Genomic DNA, 22135 nt, shown 5'->3' with positions numbered 1-22135 from the left:
ACGTAGCTTCTCCGGATGGAGACAGGTCACAAGGAAGTCCAGAGAGATCAGAACCAGTACTGAATACAACGACAGCAGGCAACAAACAAAGGTGCAGGTGGAATTAAATAGGAACCAGCATAGCAGGAAATGAAGCAGCTGAGCCCATCTCCAGACCCGCAGTATCGCTAAAGGCCACCAGAGGGAGCCCAGATGGAATTCACAACAGGCACCCCTGCCTGGTGCCATTCGATATAGTGAATGGTTTGGATGTACAGAGAGGGAGTTTTATGGCTGCTGTAGGGTGGTTATATAGGGATCTCAGCGCGGACAAAAATCCGCCCGAGATGCCAAAGACCCGCATCGTACTAAAAAGGAATGGCCAGGAGAGGCGATCGAAAGCCTTCTCGGCGTCAAGGCTCAATACTAGTGTTTGCAATTTCTTTCGGTTCGAGATATCCACCAAGTCCACAACCCTCCTGGTGTTATCACCCCCTTGATGGCATGGTATAAAGCCTAATTGGTCTTTATAAATAATCGAGGGTAGCCATTTATTAAGTCTGGAGGCCAGTAGCTTGGTGAACACCTTCAAATCCGAATTCAAAAGGGCTATTGGTCTATAGTTTGCACAGTCCAAGGGGTCCCTAGGCGGCTTTGGAAGGAGGATGAGGTGGGAATGTAGCATTGTGGACGGGATTGGGTCGCCTTGCAAGAAGGAGTTAAATAATGAGGCCAAGTGAGGAAGAAGTGTTTTGGCGAATGTCTTATAGTAAAAGTACGTCAGACCATCAGGGCCAGGTGATTTTCCCATGGGCAGGGACTCCAAAACCTCCTCTACCTCTTCAGAGGAGACTGCACTATTTAGAGATTCAATCTCTTCACTAGGTAGGGAGGGGAGGTCTAAGGTAGCAAGATAGTCTTCAATAGCCCCTGAACCCTGGGATCCATCAGCCGATGGGGGACCAAGATTGTACAATTTTTTAGAAATTATAAAAAATATCAGCTATGGCATCAGGGTGATAGTGTGTCACCCCTGCAGCGTCCCGCAAGGCCTGAGGACATGAAGCTGCGGAGCGTTCCTTCAGCTGGCGTGCCAGGAGGGTATGTGCCTTATTGCCCCTTTCATAGAATTTCTGTCTAGAGAAAGTTAGCAGCTTCTCCGCCCCCGCCACCGCCAGATCTTTTAATTTTTCCCTTAGTCTGACCACCTCTTTCAAAGCGGCCAGAGAGGGAGATTCAGCGAGTGTCTTCTCATGAAGCTTTAGTTGAGATGTCAAATGTGCCCTCTGGACCCCCGCGGATCTCTTGGCCCTGGCACCGTCCCTAACACAATGGCCCCTCATCACCGCCTTATGTGCCTCCCATAGAATTCCCAGGGAGGAGACTGAGCCCGTATTGAGCTGGAAGAATTCCTCCAGTTGCTTATGCAATGAGGCCCTGACTTCGGGGTCCTTGAGTAAAGATTCATTTAAGCGCCAGTGGCCAAATATAGGTCGCGAATGGGCTCCCTCAAGTTCCATGATCACAGGAGCATGATCTGACCAGGTAATGGAGCCCAGTTCCACCCCCCCCCCCCAGCCTCTTAAGAATAGTAGAGTTTACAAAGAAGTAATCGATCCTGGTATGGGTCTGGTGTGGGTGTGAAAAGAAGGTAAAGGCCCTCTCTCCAGGGTGTGCCACCCTCCATGCGTCAAAGAGAACCTCAGATCTTATAATCCCCCGGAAGCCCAAAGACAGCTTCTTTACAGAGTCAGAGGGCGGCAACCCCCCCCCCCCCCCCCCCCCCCCCCGAGAGAAAGCCTGTCAAATGTTTCAGAGAACGGAAGATTGAAATCTCCACCTACTATCGTCGCCGCATGGGGAAGCCCCCCTACGAGTGAGAACACCCCCCTCAGAAAGCGAATCTGTCCCTCGTTCGGGGCATAAATGTTAGCGAGAATATGAGGTGAGCCCCCCACCTGTGCTTCCAGGATCACGTAATGTCCCTTAGGGTCAGAGTGATTTCCGGTGACTTGTATAGGGCAATTTTTTGCAATCAGGATTGCAACCCCCCCTTTCTTAGTATTCGTGCTTGCTAGATATTGTTGGGGATATAAGTGGGCTGCAAACTTAAATGAGCCTGTAGAGTCAAAGTGGGTCTCTTGGATGAAAGCCACGTCTGCCCTAGTGGAGCGCAGCTCCTGTAACAGCAATTTCCTCTTGCGGGGAGAGTTAAGACCCCGCACGTTAATAGATACAATACGTGTCATCTTAGTTGCATTAAGTGGAATGTAGTGCAGGTGTCGGGACCGTTACCTTTGAAGGTGTAGGTTAACATAGAGGTTGTCTCAGCGTGGGTGGTCCACCAGATAAAGGCTGTCAAGGATCGAACTGAGGGTGGAAACAAAATTTGGATGGTTGGGTAGGATAAGAACAACAAGGAGAAGGGAAGACATAGACACTCAGTTAGTAAATTACATATCCAAAAAGTGAAAAAACATAGAAAAACAATTGAGAACATTACCCGGGGTTTAACCTGGAGAGGGATCCCCTGAGGAAACCCACTCTTGGCTCGGAGGGCCAGAGTGGTAGAAAAAGTCGGTCTCAATATCAATCCCAGGGAAGCCCTAGGATAGGTGGAAGTCTCCGAATCCGAGAGAGCCGGTCTATCTCCAGCCAGCCGCCCCTCCAACGTAAAGAAAGGGGCAACTGGGAAGCAACCGAAGTGGCCTTGGCGAAGCCCCCGCCACCCGCCTTCCCGGGTGACCTGCTACAATTGTTTCAGTAAATGATGCGGCTCCAGACACACAGAAGCAGCATTGTGTCCATCCCCCGGCGGGGTTTGGATGTCCCATTTCCAGCGTTACAGGCGAGAAAGCAGAGGGGCCAGTCAGTAAGGGGGGCTTAGAGAAAAAGAGAATATGCGGCCTGTTCTAAACAAACCTAAACTAAGAGTCAAGCCAACGGGTACGGGGGGAAGATGGGGCGCAGCCGCCTCTCCCCCCGCCTCCCCCACGCGCCTTCCTCCCCCAAACTTGGTCCACACCGGTGGAGGAGGAGCCCCAGGTACATGCAGGACCCATGGTGGAATGTTGACCGCCGGGATCTCCAAGGTTGTACAGAAGGCCGTCACATCAGCAGGGGTGCGCAGAGTCGCGGACTTTCCATCTTTCCTGGCTGTCAGGGCAAATGGGAACCCCCATCTATACTTAATTTGGTGTTCCTAGAGTATTAGCAAGAGGGGCCTGAGGTGTCTCCACTTCTGCAGGGTTAAATGGGAGAGATCAGGGAAGAGCTGAACCTCTGTTCCCCGAAATGAGGGGGTCTGGTTCCGGGTCCTGGCTTTGGACATGATCAATTCTTTAGTAGTAAAGTCGTGAACACAGCATATAATATCTTGGGGTTGAGTAGACATGTTCTTAGGCTGTAGCACCCTGTGTGCTCTGTCCAATTTAGTTATATTGGTTGAAGGTGCACCCAGAATATTGTTAACGATGTCCTGCAGGATCAAATCAGGAGACTCCGAGTCCTCCACCTCAGGCACTCCTCTCACACGTATGTTGCATCTGCGTCCCCTATTGTCCAAATCCTCCAAGTGGGACTGCATTTCCTCCATCACTTTTTGTTGTGAGGACACTAGCTGGTGAATTTCTGTCAGGTGATTTCTTGTAGAGTCATGTTCCTCTTCCAGGGCCTCAATCCTCCCATTTAAGTGTTGTAAATCTCGTCTGACGTTGGCTATTTCTGCCCTGCATATGTCTTTGACCTCACTAATGAGGATCTTAAAGTCCTCTTTAGATGGTAGGGTTGCCAGAATAGACTGCCAGTCTTGGGAGGGAGGGGCAGGCCCCCTGAAGCTGCCATCAGGCTGTGAGTTAGGAGGATAGTTAACTAAATGATGTGGATGATGAGAGAAGTAGTATCCCTGATGGGGTTGGATATAGGCAGTGTCCTGTGTAGTATTCTGTCCATGGACCTCCTGATGTAATGAGGAGCTGTTTGTTTGTGTGGGCTGATATGAAGGGTAAAGGAAGGGGGGCCCAGCACCCCCCTCCCCCTCACCTTGTGGCTGCTGTTAGCAGCGGTGCTGATCTGGTCTCCATGAAGTCCTGCTCCTTCTGTGTACGGCTCATCCCCCGATGTAGAGGGGGAGATCTCCTCCTCCTCCCTGCAGCCATCTGTCTCCTGAGTGCCGTCCTGATGCAGAGCGTCGCGCCGGGAAGCTTCCTCCTCACTGCCCTGTCTCTGTAAAGATGGCGCCTGTGTATCTCCCTGGACTTGTTCAAGGCCCAGAAAAGCGTCCAGAGCCGTCCGCTGTGCCGGCTGGTCCACCGCTGGCTGCTGTGTGAGTCTAGGTTTCCTGGGCCCCATGCTGACTGTGGAACCCGGTGATGCAGGGTGATATTATGCTATTTATAGCTGGGAGATGGCGGGAGCTCCCTCACCACACGTCTGCTCAGCTCGGCATCCGGACACGCCCCATTGTCTCAGAGATTTAACCTGTCAATTTCCACTGTGAGGAACATAGTAAGGAAATGGAAGAACACAGGTACAGTTCTTGTTAAGGCCAGAAGTGGCAGGCCAAGAAAAACATCAGAAACGCAGAGAAGAAGAATGGTGAGATCAGTCAAGGACAATCCTCAGACCACCTCCAGAGAGCTGCAGCATCAACTTGCTGCAGATGGTGTCACTGTGCATCGGTCAACTATACAACGCACTTTGCACAAGGAGAAGCTTATGGGAGAGTGATGCGAAAGAAGTAGTTTCTGCAAACACGCCACAAACAGAGTCGGCTGAGGTATGCAAAAGCACATTTGGAGAAGCCAATTTCTTTTTGGAAGAAGGTCCTGTGGACTGATGAAACCTAGATTGAGTTGTTTAGTCATACAAAAAGGCGTTATGCATGGCGGCAAAAAAACACAGCATTCCAAGAAAAACACTTGCTACCCACAGTAAAATTTGGTGGAGGTTCCATCATGCTTTGGGGCTGTGTGACCAATGCCAGCACCGGGAATCTAGTTAAAGTTGAGGGATGCATGGATTCCTCTCAGTATCAGCAGATTCTTGACAATAATGTTCATGAATCAGTGACAAAGTTGAAGTTACGCAGGGGATGGATCTTTCAGCAAGACAATGATCCAAAACACCGCTCCAAATCTACTCAGGCATTCATGCAGAGGAACAATTACACTGTTCTGGAATGGCCATCCCTGTCCCCAGACCTGAATATCATTGAACATCTGTGGGATCATTTGAAGAGGGCTGTCCATGCTCGGCGACCATCAAACTTAACTGAACTGGAATTGTTTTGTAAAGAGCAATTGTCAAAAATACTTTCATCCAGGAAAAAATGCGGTTTTACAGCTGCCCCTATGGAAAACCGCAGTTGTAAACCCGCAGTGAAAACCGCAGAAAAACGCGGTAAATCAGCGTTAAATCCGAGATAAATCTGCAGCAAAAACGCAACGTTTTTGCCCTGCAGATTTATCAAATCTGCTGCGGAAAAATCCTCAGTGGCCAAGAATACGTGTGCACATACAGTTATATGAAAAGGTTTGGGCACCCCTATTAAAAAAATGACATACTCACCTCTTGTCCTGAGCAGGCGGGGACACCGCCACTTGCAATATTCACCTGTCCCTGTTCCACCGCGCCGCTCTGTCTTCCATTTCTCTGGTGTGATTGTTCAGGCAGAGGGCGGCGCGCACACTAAACACGTTATCGCGCCCTCTGACCTGAACGTCACAGCCAGAGGATGCGGAAGACACAGCGGCGCCCGGCGGTGGAACGGGGACAGGTGAATATAGCATGGCTCACCTCCCCCATTATACTCATCCTCCCTGCGCCGGCAGCTTTTTCCTGTGTCCAACGGTCATTGGTACCGCTCATCAAAGTAATGAATATGCGCTCCACCCCCCATGGGAGTGGACTCGCGTCCATATTCATTACTTTAATGAGCGGTACCACGTGACCGCTGAACACAGGAAGTTCTGCGGGTGCCGGAGAAGCAGGGACATGCAGAGATGCGCCGGGAGAAGGTGAGTATCATGGACAGCTGCCACTCCCCTGCCGACCCCCTGGGACAATGACTCGAGTATAACCCGAGAGGGGCACTTTCAGCCTAAAAAGATAGGCTGAAAATCTCGGCTTATACTCGAGTATATACGGTGTATATAATATAAATATATACTGGTGCTTCTCATAAAATTAGAATGTCATCAAAAAGTTAATTTATTTCAGTTCTTCAATACAAAAAGTGTAACTCATATAGAGTCATTACAAGCAGAGTGATCTATTTCGTCTCTTTCAAGTGTTTATTTTTGTTATTGTTGATGATTATGGCTTACAGCCAGTGAAAACCCAAAAGTTATTATCTCAGAAAGTTAGAATAATTAACAAAAAACACATGCAAAGGCTTCCTAAGCATTTTAAAAAGTTCCCTTAGTCTGTTTCAGTAGCTCCACAATCATGGGGAAGACTGCTGACTTGATACATGTCCAGAAGGCAGTCATTGACACACTCCACCAGGGGTGTAAGCCATTAAAGGTCATTGTAAAGAAGCTGGCTGTACACACAGTGCCTTATCCAAGCATATTAATGGAAATATGAGTGGAAGGAAAAGGTGTGGTAGAAAAAGGTGCACAAGCAATCGGGATAACCGCAGCCTTGAAAGGATTGTTAAGAAAAGGCCATTCAAAAATTTGGGGGAGATTCACAAGGAGTGGACTGCTGCTGGAGTCATTGCTTCAAGAGCCACCACACACAGACGTATCCGGGACATGGGCTACAAGTGTCACATTCCTTGTGCCACTCATGACCAATAGACAGCGCCCTAAGCATCTTACCTGGGCAAAGGAGAAAAAAACTGGACTGTTGCTCAGTGATCCAAGGTGTTGCTTTCAGATGAAAGTAAATTTTGCATTTCATTTGGAAATTAAGGTCCCAGAGTCTGGAGGAAGAGTGGAGAGGCCACAATCCAAGCTGCTTGAAGTTTCCACAATCAGTGATGGTTTGGGGAGCCATGTCATCTGCTGGTGTAGGTCCACTGTGTTTTATCAAGACCAAAGTCAGCGCAGCCATCTACCAGGTAATTTTAAAGCACTTCATGCTTCCCTCTGCCGACAAGCTTTTTGGAGATGGAAATTTCATTATCCAGCAGGACTTGGCTCCTGTCCACACTGCCAAAAGTACCAATACCTGGTTCAAAAACAACAGTATTCCTGTGCTTGATTGGCAGCAAAACTCGCCTGACCTTAACCCCATAGAGAATATGGGGTATTGTGAAGAGGAAGATGAGACACCAGACCCAACAATGCAGACGAGCTGATGGCTGCTATCAAAGCAACCTGGGCTTCCATAACACCTCAGCAGTGCCACAGGCTGATCGTCTCCATGCCACTCCGCATTGATGCAGTAATTGATACAAAAGGAGCCCCGACGAAGTATTGAGTTCATTTACTGAACATACATTTCAGTAGGTCAACATTTGGATTTTAAAATCATTTTTTCAAGCTGGTGTTATAAAATATTCTAATTTACTGAGATAATGACTTTTGGGTTTTCATTGGCTGTAAGCCATAATCATCAACATTAACAGAAATAAACACTTGAAATAGATCACTCTGTTTGTAATGACTCTATATAATATGAATTTCACTTTTTGTATTGAAGAACTGAAATAAATTAACTTTTTGATGATATTCTAATTTTGTGAGAAGCCCCTGTATATACACCCTGTATGGATTGGCTTCTCTCTCCACAGCTAGCATGTGCCGATACTCGATGGCATTGTTTTCATTATTTTACATGTATTGATGACTCGGCTGCTTCTATTCTTTAGATTCACCCAGTTATCATTTTTCTGTCCCCCTTAGGTATAACATAGAGCCCAGCTTGTACTCCCCTTTTTTCTCCCTTGGTGCCTGCATGGAAGGATTAAATTCGCTTTTTAACCAACTTCTTGGCATTTCTCTGTATTCTGAGCAACTGGAGAAGGGAGAGGTTTGGTCAGAAGACGTCCGGAAACTGGTAATTTTGTCTCTTATCTGTGGAACGTTGAAAAAATGACACGTTAACAACGTCTAGCTACTCCCCCAGCTATTAGGACATGATGACATCGCACAGATGATCACCTTATTAATTATATCTATACAGTATGCCAGAGCTTCCACATCATCTCCTCTGAGCGGAGGTTCCGCCGTGGTGACAGACACGTTCTAGGACTTCTTTTCTTAGAACCATCACTGTGTCCCTCTATAACAATGCACTGACTTCTCATCTATTGACCATAATGGCTGAGTTTGGCACCACCCAGATGTGTCCACATTATCTGCCATAGTCCCATAACGGGACCTCAGTAGCTGGAGGAAGCAGCCATTGAAAATGTATTTTTCTTATAAGACTATAATTTTCTTTGAATATTATTTTTTGCCAATTTAGAGGGACCTTTTTAATATTTTTAATAAAACATCTTAAAACAATCCTTTCTTCTTTTTCTTTTTTTAGGCCGTGGTGCATGAAAGTGAAGGCCTTTTGGGTTACATTTATTGTGACTTTTTTCACCGTGCAGAAAAACCCCCACAGGTAAATTGTCTGAAAGACACAGCATGACTGCAATTACAGAGGCGACTCTACGGTAGATGTTGGTGACGTGCGGCTCAATGTGCCGTCAATGCCCATAGTCGTGATGAGCGAACGTGCTGGGATAAGGTGTTATCTGAGCATGCTCAGGTGCTAACCAAGTGTCTTCGGCGTGCTCGAATAATATGTTCGGGGAACCCCTAACAAACCTCAATCCCTACATGTGTTGCGGATGTCGAAGAGCCACAAGCCGCGGGGACTCGAACATATTATTCGAGCACACCCAAGACACTGGGTTAGCACCCGAACATGGTGGATAACACCATACCCCAGCACGTTCACTCATCACTAGTCAATAAGTATCTGGTCTCTGGCATCACTACCAATCCCTATAACTAGAAGGCCACAGGTCTTTGAGTAAAATCCTTTGTTCCGGGGCCTAGAGATAATCCATGGGTCCAAGATGTCACTACCAATGCAAATATATTATTCTGGCCACAATCCAGAGCAAAAAAAAACAATGGATTAGGGAACGTCACAATACATGAGACAACAATGACATGTCATCTGTACAAAAGGTGAAGGCCACGTTCACACATTCAGTATTTGATCAGTTTTTTTCATCAGTATTTGTAAGCCAAAACCAGGAGTGGGTGATAAATACAGAAGTGGTGACGTGTTTCTATTCTACTTTTCCTCTTGTTCCACTCCTGGTTTTGGCTTACAAATACTGAGGTAAAATACTGACCAAATACTGAACGTGTGCACGTGGTCTGCTTTAGTAGTAGTATACCTAGGCCACGTTTATACATTGAGTATTTTATGAGTTTTTTACATCAGTATTTGTAAGCCAAAACCAGGAGTGGGTGATAACTACAAAAGTGGTGATGTGTTTCTATCATACTTTTCCTCTGATTGTTCCACTCCAGGTTTTGGCTTACAAATACTGAGGTAAAAAGCTGACCAAATACTGAATGTGTGAATGGGGCGCAAGGGTGATACAGTAATTTACGCTACAAGATAATCGTGTGAGAGTTTGGTTATTAGTGACCAAGCCAAGTTTGTCAATGACCAGGCCACATTTTTTATGGAAAATCTGTAAGATTCTCTAATAGCAGACATGCGTGGTCTTTCCATGTCCACCATGCAGCTTTCAGCAGTAGACCCCCAAGTATGAGGCTGTGGTGGTGGTGTTCTTCAGCTCTGCTGGCCTTACTTTAGTTTCCATGATGGTAACCGATTTCTAATGATGGCGGAGATATCTGCAGTGGTATATAACTATGATGTATCTACACCAGGACTGTCACTTCACCATACGTGGCGGGAGGCTGAAAGAAGATGGAGACTATCAGCTTCCTGTGGTAGTCCTAATGCTGAATTTCCCACAGTCCACCAAGAGCTCTCCGACGCTGCTAACCCCCGGCATGATGGAGAATCTCTTCCACGAAATGGGCCATGCTATGCATTCAATGCTGGGGCGGACTCGCTACCAACATGTGACTGGTAAGAGCAGTCTGGACTTTTCTATACATCCCTCGTCAGATCTAGTTCACTCAGCGCAGTTTTGATGCAGGTATTTTTGTTTCTTTTAAAGGAAGCGATTAAGTAGCAGCTTTTCCTGTATACTTTCCTCCGTTATTGAGTTTAAATAATAACTAGACTTTTTTTTTCTCTCTGTGTCATTAGTAGAAGTGAAAGTAAGAAACTTTAATGCACCTGATTATGAATAAAATGCCTGTTTTTTTTGTCACATTTTGACAACCAGCAATGAACGTTCAACTTCAAAAACTGCTCAAATCTGTCTACCTATCTGTCTGCAGTGAGAACTGCTCAAATCTGTCTACAGATCTGTCTGCAGTGAGAACTGCTCAAATCTGTCTACAGATCTGTCCGCATTGAGGAATCAAACTACATCTGCTGCCTATAAAATTCTATTTACTGCGGGAGAGTCATGGGTCTAGAGCGGAAAAAAAAGCAGAAAGGCTCAAAGAGAAAGCTCTTAGTCCTCTAGTGAGATTGGTAAAATAATATTCGTAACATGACAGCTTAATCTGAAAAATAACTCTTTAAATCACACATTCAGTATTTAATTCAGTTTTTTTTGTGCAAATGCCAGAAATCGATATAGCAGGAGGGAAAAGTACAAGTCCTTGTTTTATACTTCCAATTACCATTGTATCCACTCCTTGCTTTAATAAAAAAAAAAAAACTACATCAAACACTGCCCCATTTTAAACAATTAAAGGGAATCTCTCAACAGTTTTTTACCATGTAATCTGAGAGGAGCATAATGTAGGGGCTAAGACCCGGATTCCAGCGATATATCACTGTTACTGTTTCAATAAAATCACTGTCTAATCAGCAGGAGATTATCACCACAGGACTAGCTGCCCTGTGCCTCCTAGTCCTCCTGCTCTGTGTAACTCCGCCCTCACCACTGATTGGCATCTCTCTGTCAATGCACAGTGTACACTGGAAGCTGCCAATCAGGGATGTGGGCGGAGATATACACAGCTCAGCATTCAGAGAACTGCTAGACCTGCAGCAGAGAAAACAGTGACCATCAAGTGAAAAATCACTGGAATCAGGGTCTCTGCCAATATATCTTATATTAAACAAATTTTTAACTCTATGTAGTTTTCTCCTCCGTCCAATGCCTAAGTTATTCCACTGCACACTGGATACATTCTTGTGATTCACAGGGGTTTTCTTACTAAATACATTTATTACTTATCCACGGTATAAGTGGTAAATTGGTGGTGATCCAACAAAAGGGATTCCCTCAATTCCAAGGACAGGTTTCCAAACTACTTTTCATTAATGGAGTGATATACTGTTTTGGGTCAAGATTTTAATTGTCCATTTTATTACAGGTGATAAAAGTAAGAAATACACCTATACTCGCCCTCCTCAGATTCAGTGCTTCCTCTCCACCTCTGCAGCAGTGACTGCTTGAGTTACTGGGCAGAGTGATTGACTGCAGTGGTCAAGTGGGCTGCAGCATGTAGGCAATCCCGGCATGTGTTGTGGCTGTCGAAGAGCCGCGAGACATGCAGCAGCCACAAGTCACTCGGTCAGCACCCGAGCATGGCGGATAACACCCTATCCCAGCTCGTTTGCCCATCGCTAATCTCAAAGTTGATGGTTGTTTTGGTGAGAAATCCAGTGCTCCCCCGTCCTTCGCTTTCTCACAATGCCTCTTACTCTGCATTTTCGTGTTATGCGTTGTCATGGCGGACTGTGTATAAGGGCTAACGGTTCACTAGGATTGTTTGTTTGTTCATTGTCCTCTTCGAGGCAGATGTTCTTTCACACGAGAACAACATAACGAATATAAATGAGAAATCGCAAAACAACTTTTTTTTTCATTTTCTTTTATATTGATGCCAAGTTGAAGGGCAAAAAGTTACACCATCTGCTCAAAGCAGAACTGTGTCAATGTGCCCTTAAAGGGGGCATTTCCTTAGGCTTATCGCTAGGATATTGCAATTTTTTGATCCTTGGGGGTATTTCTCTGGATCAGTGGGGGTCCCTGAGATCTGTCAGTACATTAGCTTGCCTCCATTTATGCCTGGTTAAAATGGCAGCTGAAAACCTTGCAAAAGCCCCTAGGTCTGGCAGCAACATAACTTTTTAGTTTGCCTGTCAGTGTAGTGCTGTTAGGCTGGTAACACACATACGATCTCATTTGGCCATTATCTGTCTTTCTCAGCTCTCCCTGTGTCTACATTTATATTGGTCTGTCTATTGAATAACATATGGGTTGGGCATTAAGTTCAATCTGCCGACCCATATCTCTCCATTATTTAGACCGTCGGCTTATTCCGTCGATATCGATCTACTCGGTTGTCTTTAGTCTTATGTGTATAGTAGCCTTTAGGTACGCTGTCACTGCTTTAATTTTCCAATGGGAACAAATTAAAAAAAGAGAGATTCAAAGGATATTCTCATATTAGTAAAATTATTTAGTTACTGTAGCATAAAAATAAGCAAGTTTGCAATTGACTTGCTATTTTTATCTGCCGCCATTCTTCTTTTATGACAGCTTTTCTCTTATATAGTGTACAGCTTGTTTCCATGGAGCTTGACCACTAAAGTCTGGCCAAGTGTGAGTAGCAGTTACATTCCAAGAGAGGAGTTAACTCCTTACATCCTAGCCTCCTCTCTCTACTCCATTGATTTCTCTGCAGCAGTTTGTTGCTCATCTCCTTCTCCTTCACCTTCCCTGCAGTTCCTGACAGGGATTTTATCTAGACCTTCATAATCACAATCACCCAGCACTAGCAGCTCCAGAACTGCTCTCCTAATCACAGCTCTCACTTGAACAATGCGCTCATACATGTCTGATCGACATCTCTACCGCTGTTCCCATACACATTAGACCGTCAGCAGGTTCAGTCTACATTAGTCTAATATGTATGGGGCCTTTAGAACAAACACTGACAGACCACCAGTGTGTTGTAGCAAGATGGAGCTTCTAACCAGAACTGTCACTCAAGGTGGAGCACCTGCCCATCGAGTAACCAGGAACTAAGGAGACTGCATTGCTGTGTGGTGCTGAAGAGACAACTTAAGAATATTCCTTTAACTTGCATAAATATAATTGCTTCCCCAAAACAGTGCCAATAATCGTTACAGTGGTTCTGTTCACGCAAAAATTAATTTAAAAGGTTTTTTTTATAAAACATGTTTTATTGTGCAATAATACTAATGTTTTAAAAAAACCTATACATTGATATAAAATCATTAAAGCCCAAAAACAAGCCTTTCCTTTAATTTTTTTTTTAAGTTGAGCAGCTCAATGCTATGCTGTCTCCTTACATTCTGCTTTCTGGCAGGGCGGGTTCTCCTCTTTGATGGTCAGTTCTGATAAGTAGCTGGACCGACAGAGCTCAGCACAAGTTCTAATGTAGCACATTCAACTATCAGTGGTTTGTTCTGAAGGGTTTCCTGTCCGTATGCTTACATGTAGATGGAAATAACAGAGCATTTGAACAAGTACATTGCTCAAAAGTCGGGATTAGGAGACTTGCTCTGGGAAAAGCCAATTTTGCAGGTTGGTGATTCTGCAAGATTTATAGTCACAGAATGTCAGGAGCTGCAATGAAGGGAGGTTAGTAGATAACTTCTGTTTAGAAGTTAATGGGCTGGAGGCAGGTGGCTGGTATGTTAGGAGTTAACTTATCTCCTGGAATGTAACTACTGAGCAGGCACTAGAGCTCCATGGAAATCAGCTGCACACTGTGAAAGATGAACCCTCACATTGCAGGAGAGTAACAGCAGATAAAAAAAGCAAGTCAATTGCAAACTTGCTTATTTTCATGTTGTCTAAATATGGTCTCATTCACAAGTCTGTGTTTATTGAAAAATTGTTGTTAGTGTTTTGTCTTCGTGTCAGTAGTGGGCTCTTCAGACCACAAGTTTTCATCAGTAAGGCCGGTCTGAGGCTGTTGGTATGTCTTCTATAGCGTGGGAAGATGTTGGTAGCTTGTATATAAATGGAAGAGATGGCACAGATGTGAGCACCAGCGCCTCTCCCGATGACGGCTGTCTGCAGTGGGACGATGGCAGCCACCATGTAGCACAGTGACACTTGGAGCTTTCATGTCGGTCCAGTTTGCTAATATTTGTGAAGGGTGTGAGCAGCGGGGGTTGGAGTTCACCTCCGTACAGCTGTGCAAACATTATTAGATTTTCAGTTTTTTACCAAATATGAATGATCGTGTGATCTTCACTTCCGATCATTACTTGTAGAAATGTTATGTTTTCCATCCTGTTTTTAGGATTCCTTAATTCAGTGTCTTGCGGATGTTTTAATGATACTAGGGGGGGGGCTTCAGGTTTTTTTATGGGGGGGGGGTAAGAGTTCAACAGAGAGAGAGCAAGAGAACAATCAGTTCTATTTTATATGAATGAGAACCAGATACTATTCTTTACTTTTCTGATCTATTTTATATTTTCTGCACATGATTTTTTGGGGAAAGCGGTTTTGCCTGAGCTTCTTTTTAACAGCGTTGAGAGATGAGCTCTACCCCAAAACTATGGGAAACAATATACCGGGGGCGGAGGTGAGATTCCAAGCATGCTCTGTGACCTGTGCAGGGAGGTGGAGGAGGTGAGATGTGACCGCCACCTATAGGGAAATGTGGTTCTTGTGTTACTTACCTGCCATTGCTTTTCTGCCTGTGATGATAATGAGACTGCTGAAAATTGATCTCTACAGGACAGGGGATGTGCATTGATGCTTTGTGGCCAGAGTGAAAGGGGCAAAGATTTAGTTTAAAACATTTTTCATATTTGATGTAAAGGTCATTGAGATTGGGTCACATTTTTCTTTTCTTCTACTTCTGCTGTTTTTTAGGCACCAGATGTTCTACCGACTTTGCGGAGGTCCCGTCTATTCTTATGGAATACTTTGCTAGTGATTACAGAGTCGTAAACCAATTTGCAAGGCACTACCAGACCGGACAGGTAAATTATAGAAGATCGATGTTTCATACGCCAATCATGAGAGTGGTGGAGTATAATTTAGCAAACTTATTTATTAGGAGGTGCCTGCTTCTTAATTTGATGCATCTTGTGCACACAACAAACCTGGCGTTACTTGAGTTATAAGCCAGCAGAGAATTTTGCTATAAATTATGCAAATTTCCGGAATATAGTAAATCCATCAGGCAGCTGAGAAGCCTCGGACGTCCTGCTAAGCCCCTGCTCACTTTTTAGAATAAGGGTGAGGGTGGCGGGGGAAAAAACAAAAATGATCAAATTTATGCAAAATTGTTACCACCTATAATTGTGGTTCATGGCCTTTCCTAAGAATGTAGATCTGGGAAATCCACCAATGCAGGATACTTACAGGTTGTCTACAATTTGTTTTCTGTTATAGCCTTTGTCTAAACCTATGGTATCTCGCCTCTGTGAATCCAAAAAAGTTGGCGCGGCTTCAGACATGCAGCTCCAGGTGAGTGTATTCAGTTCTCACTTGTTAAAGCCAATAGTGGCAAAGATTGAATATTTAGAGGGAACCTGAGATGTTAAAAAAAAACGCTACTAACCTGCAGATATGGAGTTAATTTGCAGGATAATAGTGCTCTTAAGCCATATGGCTGCCTCACTTACACCCCGACTAATGGGAGAATAAAAGCCTCCAGTTTTCAGTCATACAGATACGGCTGGCGCGGCTTCAGTCGGCGCGGCTTCAGTCGGCGCGGCTTCAGTCGGCGCGGCTTCAGTCGGCGAGGCTTTAGTCGGCGAGGCTTTAGTCGGCGAGGCTTTAGTCGGCGAGGCTTTAGTCGGCGAGGCTTTAGTCGGCGAGGCTTTAGTCGGCGAGGCTTTAGTCGGCGAGGCTTTAGTCGGCGAGGCTTTAGTCGGCGAGGCTTCAGTCGGCGAGGCTTCAGTCGGCGAGGCTTAAGTCACCACTTCATACACAGTGAAAGGTGACTGTAACCGCGCCTCGACACTGACTGACAGCCGGCTCAGCCAGTTCACTTTAATAACTTGGATACAGTGAAACCTCTCCTTAAGACCACCACTCTGAGAAAACCACCCTTTTATCTAGACCAGAATGACGCCTTGCGTTCACTGTTGTTTTCTGTATTCCAGGTCTTTTACTCTATGTTGGACCAAATTTATCATGGAAAACACCCTCTAAAGGGCTCAACGACAGACATTTTAAGGGAAACCCAGGAATTGTCCTATGGGTTGCCGTATGTACCTCATACAGTAAGTACGCAGTCCATTGACTCATTCCTTAATGGAGGTTTCTCCATTGCAGCCGGATGAGGGCAGTCCACACCTCTGCAGCTGGCATCCTGAGCACCTCTTACACTTACTAAGCCCTACGATATCATGAGTTCGTGTGAGGACTATTTACTAGGGAAGGGAACTAAGCACAAGAGGTACTGAGGATGCAGCTGCAGAAGTGAAGACCGCCACATAAGACCGGGCTTGACGTTAAACCAGGACCATGATTTTTTTATTTTTTTTTTCATAAGTTTAACATTTTTCCAACAATGAAGCGATAAACCGATTACGGTACATGGGACTTTTTGATAACGCTTTATTGCACTTTTGAACAAAAAAGTTATAATTCTGGATTATTTTATTTTAAATGTATTCTGAGAGCTATAGCTCATTTTTCTGACTACAGCATTCTGTGAATGTTTTTTCATAACAAGCTTAAATTGTTATTGGTACCATTTTGGGGCACATGCGACTTTTCTTTTTTCTTTTGCTAATTGGATGGGATAAAAGATGGATTTTTATTGTTTAAGTCCTTACTGCACATGGTGATACTAGGTCCATGTCTGTTTTTTGGGCATTTGTTTAAATGACTTTTTTATTGTGAAAATTTTTATATAATTTTTTTTAAAACTTAAGCATATATATATGTATAGTTATACTCTTGAACACATGTGAACTATGGATTACATAGATAGTACCCTGCACTACTTATGTTGTGAAGAGCATCATCAAACCTGCCTGTATTATATTGATAAAGCAACTATTCGTCCATGCCTGGTACAGTGTGTCAAGCTTTTATCTATGGCAGAAGTGGAGGCCACTGTTAAGCCTCTGGTTGCCATAGCAACCATGTAATTGCACTGTATGGAGTCAGTGTAATGACAGAGGGAGCAGTCTCCCTCTGTCAGACTATCAACATGCAGCAATTACTATTGTGGCATGTAAGGAGTTAATTGAGCCAAAACCAACACTGACCGAGCTCAATAACCTCCACTATATCTTTGCTAGCAGCAGGAGTCCCAGGATCTTGATCACGGGGTGAAGATACACGGTCTTTTCCATTAGGACAAGAAAAGGTGGTTGCAGCAATCCCTCCAGCTGTCCCCATACACATTAAATGGTGGCAGCAATCCCTCCAGATGTCCCCATACACATGGTTGCTTGGCTGGGCCCAGTGTTTTTCCACAGGGAGACAGTTGAAAGCAAAAGGAGCGGCCATTGACATTTCAGCTACCGAATCCCCTCCTCTTACGATGTTGGAAGTCCTTCATACACATCATACACATCCAGTGGTCAGTCATTGCCATCCACATTGGTTTTGGACAATTTTCATCTGTGTATGAGGTCTTTATTAAGAATCCAGCTAATTAGATTTAAGGGCAGAACTTATAATGTGGCTGCCAGTTACTGGGGTCTAAACAGCCAAGTGTGAAAGCCAGTCTTTAGGGTCTTTACTTTGAATTTCTGGTCTACTTGGCAACATGTCGGCAAAACTGACTTAGTGGTCAACTTGTACGTTGTGTAGTCTTCACACATTACCCCACAGATGATGCATGTGTTTGCTCCAGTATACAACACCCTGACACCTCGTCTTTCTCCCCAGCCGTTTTCCCTTTTGTGTGATGAATTTGATGAACGGCTTGGTTTTAGCAGATCCCTCCAGAAAAGTCACAATTGCATAAAGGATGAATAATTGGCCAGCACCTGGCTTATGTCTAGAGCCCCCTAAGTGGTTAATCGGATGCTAAATTCCTGGGCACTTCCCCTGAGTAAACGCCTCCTAAATATTTACACTACGCTCCCATCTATATGTGTCCGTGACAGCTTCATACAAACAGTCAAGTGCTGTGAGCCGGACCTTTAATCTTCCCTCTTGCTCTGTTAACAATATGAGCTCGGTCTCTCGCTGGGTTTACTTAAGTGATCCAAATCAAACACATTTTCCAGCTCAGAGACACTTTATTTGGCAGAGTGTTTGAGATTTTGGACCTTGAGGTTTTGTTTTTTTTCTAACTAGTATCGAAAGCAGAATTTTTGTACTTAAAGGGAACCTGATTCATGCTGCCCAAACCGCTAAATGCATGAATCGCAGCCAGGTATATTCACAGGAAGGTATATTCACAGGAGCGTTTCAGAGAAAATATAGTTAGATAATCCATCCGGGGACCGTAGTCTAGTCTAGTCCGGTGCCACCCTCGGCCGAGTTTTCCCAGGACCCCTGTGATTAGTGATGAGCAAACAAGCTCGAATAAGGTGTTATCCGCCATGCTCGGGTGCTAACCATGTCTTTGGCGTGCTCGAATAATATGTTCGAGTCCCCGTGGCTGCATGTCTCATGGCTGTTCGACAGCCCCAAACAATTTCCTGTCGAGTTGATGTCACCTCGGCAGGAAAGGGGAACCGAGACCTGAGCAGCAGCGTAGATGGTGAGTATCTGCTTGAAAAGTATGTTCGAGTCCCCGCGGCTGCATGTCTCCTGGCTGTTCGAACACATGCAGGGATTGTCTAACTAATTTCCTGTGGAGTTGATGGAGATGTGGTCACCTCTGTAGGAAAAGAAAACTGAGACCCGAGCAGCGGCGTGGAGGGTGAGTATCTGCTCTGTTTGTTACTTTGGGTATATTAGAGATTTAGGGAGCCTCTTTCCTGAAAGTGGAAAAACCCTCTTAAGTTCTGTAAACTAGAATTACTTTACGCCATGTAACGTGGAGGTTTTGGCAGTTTTCACACCGGCATTACGTGGGCTGACACCTCGGAGTTGCGGTATAATTACCTTCTGTAAGATAATGCTTGGTTGTTATACAGCTGTCATAAAATGTGAGGAGATCAGCCCCAATACGAGGTGGAGAGTGTCAGTCTCCTTGTCTTGTCTCGCAATATGTTGGGCGTCTTGATGACATTTGTACATCCATATGTAACAATGCGTATCGTTGGGAACGGCCATCAGTCAGGCTGTGATTGTTGGAGATCTGAATGATAGTGATCATAGAGACCCCCATGGATCATACATCTGTCACCTATCCTCTGAAACGGTGGTAGGTGGTCCGTGTGATGACTCCATGTAACGTTGCTGACCAGGTAACGATGATCACCGCTTCTGTATGTGAAAAGCAGCTTCATGTGGAAATGAAGTAATTGACAGGAGGAGAATTATAGGAGGATTGAGACGTAACTTTACCTGCTTGTACAAACGCCCTGAGGACATGGAATAAAAATAATTACCGTATGATGTCGAGTGGGAAAGAGAACGTCTTTAAGAAGAAGAGGCTTCAAGGGGAGGGTGTCGGGTATAACGTGGTGATGACAGACTAGAGTGTTTTGCCAAGAAATGGAGCGCGCCGGATCTTATACAGGAATAATACAATCAGGTGAAAGAAGAAGTTAGGCTATGTGCACACGGTGCGTTTTTGATGCGAGGAAATGGGCCAAAAACACTACGGAATCCTTATGCAAACGAATTCAATGACAATCCTGAAGTGCTGTGCACATGATCAGTAAATTTCCTTAGTGTATTTGCAATTTTTTTTTTATGCAGCATGTCAATTTTTTGTGCGGATTTTTAGAGTTTTCCACACATTGACTTCAACTTACGGTAGTCGTCAAATCCGCAGCAAAAATGCAGGTATAAAAATGTTTGCGGATTTGCTGAGTTTCTGTTTGCGTTTATACCTGCACAGTGGTTCTTATCGGCAGTAACGCTACCACCGGTAGGACCATCGGTCAGCGAGCTGTGGGGTCATGCTGTCATATGTCAGCGTGACCCCGCAGGTGTAATTGTGATCCGCGGTAATGCTACTGCCGGTAAGACAGTCAGTCCCCATCAGGGACTGCTCTCAAAGTCATCATGATCATTGTGGGACATTATGGATTATTATTATTATTATTATTTATATAGCACCATTAATTCCATGGTGCTGTACATGAGAAAGGGGTTACATACAGAGTTACAGATATAGTTTACAGTAAACACGTTTACAGTGACAAACTGGTACAGAGGGGAGAGGACCCTGTCCTTGCGGACTTACATTCTATGGGATAGTGGGGAAGATACAGAAGGTAGGGGGCGAGGCGATGGCGATGCAGTGGCTCTGGCGATGGAGAGGCAGGCAGCGGCTCTGGCGATGGCGAGGCAGCAGAATGGTTATTGCAGGCTGTGGGCTTTCTTGAAGAGATGGGTTTTCAGGTTCCGTCTGAAGGATCCGAGGGTTGTGGATAGTCTGACGTGTTGAGGTATGGAATTCCAGAGGATGGGGGATATTCGAGAGAAATCTTGGAGGCGGTTGTGTGAGGTACGAATAAGTGTGGAGGAGAGTAGGAGGTCTTGGGAGGATCGGAGATTACGTGAAAGAAGATATTGGGAGATTAGTTCAGAGATATAGGGAGGGGACAGGTTGTGGATGGCTTTGTAGATCAGTGTTAGTAGTTTGATCTGGATTCGTTGGGGAATTAGGAGCCAGTGGAGAAATTTGCAGAGGGGAGAAGCAGGGGAGTAGCGAGGAGAGAGGTGGATTAGCCGGGCAGCAGAGTTGAGGACAGACTAGAGTGGTGCAAGAGAGTTAGCGGGGAGGCCACAGAGGAGGGTGTTGCAGTAGTCGAGGCGGGAGATGATGAGGGCATGCACAAGAGTTTTGGTAGATTGTGGGCTGAGGAAGGGACGGATTCTGGCAATATTTTTGAGTTGGAGGCGACAGGAGGTGGCAAGAGTTTGGACGTGCGGTTTGAAGGAGAGGGCAGAGTCGAGAGTTACCCCAAGGCAGCGGATTTCAGGTGCGGGAGAGAGAATGATGCTGTTTACCATAATAGATAGGTCAGGTAGGGGGGATACGTGAGATGGGGGAAAGATGATGAGTTCGGTTTTGTCTACATTGAGTTTTAGGAAGCGAGAGGTGAAGAAGGAGGATATGGCTGACAGACACTTCGGGATTCTGGACAGCAGAGAGGTGACATCTGGGCCAGAGAGGTAGATCTGAGTGTCGTCCGCCTACAGGTGGTACTAGAAGCCATGGGACTTTACGAGTTGTCCTAGGCCAAGGGTATAGATGGAAAAAAGTAGGGACCCTAGGACAGAGCCTTGAGGGACTCCAACAGAGAGAGGGCGGGATGAGGAGGTGGTGTGGGATTGGGAAACACTAAATGTGCGGTCGGAAAGGTATGAGGCAATCAAGGACAGGGCAAGGTCTTTGATGCCAAGGGAAGAAAGAATCTGTAGCAGTAGGCAGTGATCGACTGTGTCGAAAGCAGAGGACAGGTCAAGAAGGAGGAGGATGGAGAACTGTCTGTTAGCTTTGGCTGTGACTAAGTCATTAGTCATTTTGGTCAGAGCAGTTTCGGTGGAGTGGTGGGGGCGGAAGCCAGATTGGAGGTTGTCAAGGAGAGAGTTAGATGAGAGGTGGGAGGTAATTTGAGCATGGACATGCTGCTCAAGGAGTTTTGAAGCAAACGGGAGCAGTGATATGGGGCGGTAGCTGGCCATAGCAGTTGGGTCAAGGTTAGTTTTTGAGGATGGGTGTGATGGTGGCATGTTTGAATGCAGAGGGGAAGGTACCAGAAGATAGCGATAGGTTGAAGAGATGGTTTAGGGCTGGAATGAGCATGTTAGTGAGGTTGGGGAGCAGGTGGGAGGGGATGGGGTCAAGTGCACAGGTGGTGAGGTGCGATTTGGAAAAGAGGCGAGTAAGCTCTCCTTTAGTGATGTTAGAGAGGGAGGTTATTAGGGAAGGGCAGAGGTCTGGTATATGGAGTGGTTGGGGTGGTGGAACAGTTAGGGTTTGCCTTGTTTGGTCGATCTTGTTTTTGAAGTAGGTGGCAAAGTCCTCGGAAGAGATGAAGGGAGTTGGAGGTGGCAGTGGTGGGC

The 22135-nt window shown here is 45.4% G+C and overlaps 1 protein-coding gene across 1 annotated transcript in view; it reads left to right on the top strand.

The window, feature by feature from the left end:
• The window catches only part of MIPEP (mitochondrial intermediate peptidase), a 149243-nt gene that overhangs the window by 66462 nt on the left and 60646 nt on the right, over positions 1-22135 (top strand). Inside the window, exons 11-16 of the mRNA XM_077298398.1 lie at positions 7833-7986; positions 8464-8541; positions 9837-10041; positions 14900-15009; positions 15425-15499; positions 16141-16260. Of these exons, the coding sequence (XP_077154513.1) occupies positions 7833-7986; positions 8464-8541; positions 9837-10041; positions 14900-15009; positions 15425-15499; positions 16141-16260 (742 nt within the window). The remainder of the gene's footprint in view (positions 1-7832; positions 7987-8463; positions 8542-9836; positions 10042-14899; positions 15010-15424; positions 15500-16140; positions 16261-22135) is intronic.

Source organism: Ranitomeya variabilis, chromosome 3 (genome assembly GCF_051348905.1).
Source record: "Ranitomeya variabilis isolate aRanVar5 chromosome 3, aRanVar5.hap1, whole genome shotgun sequence".
Taxonomy (NCBI): Eukaryota; Metazoa; Chordata; class Amphibia; order Anura; family Dendrobatidae; genus Ranitomeya; species Ranitomeya variabilis.
The sequence above is the reverse complement of the archived record's forward strand: the minus strand, read 5'-3'. Positions and strand labels throughout refer to the sequence as shown.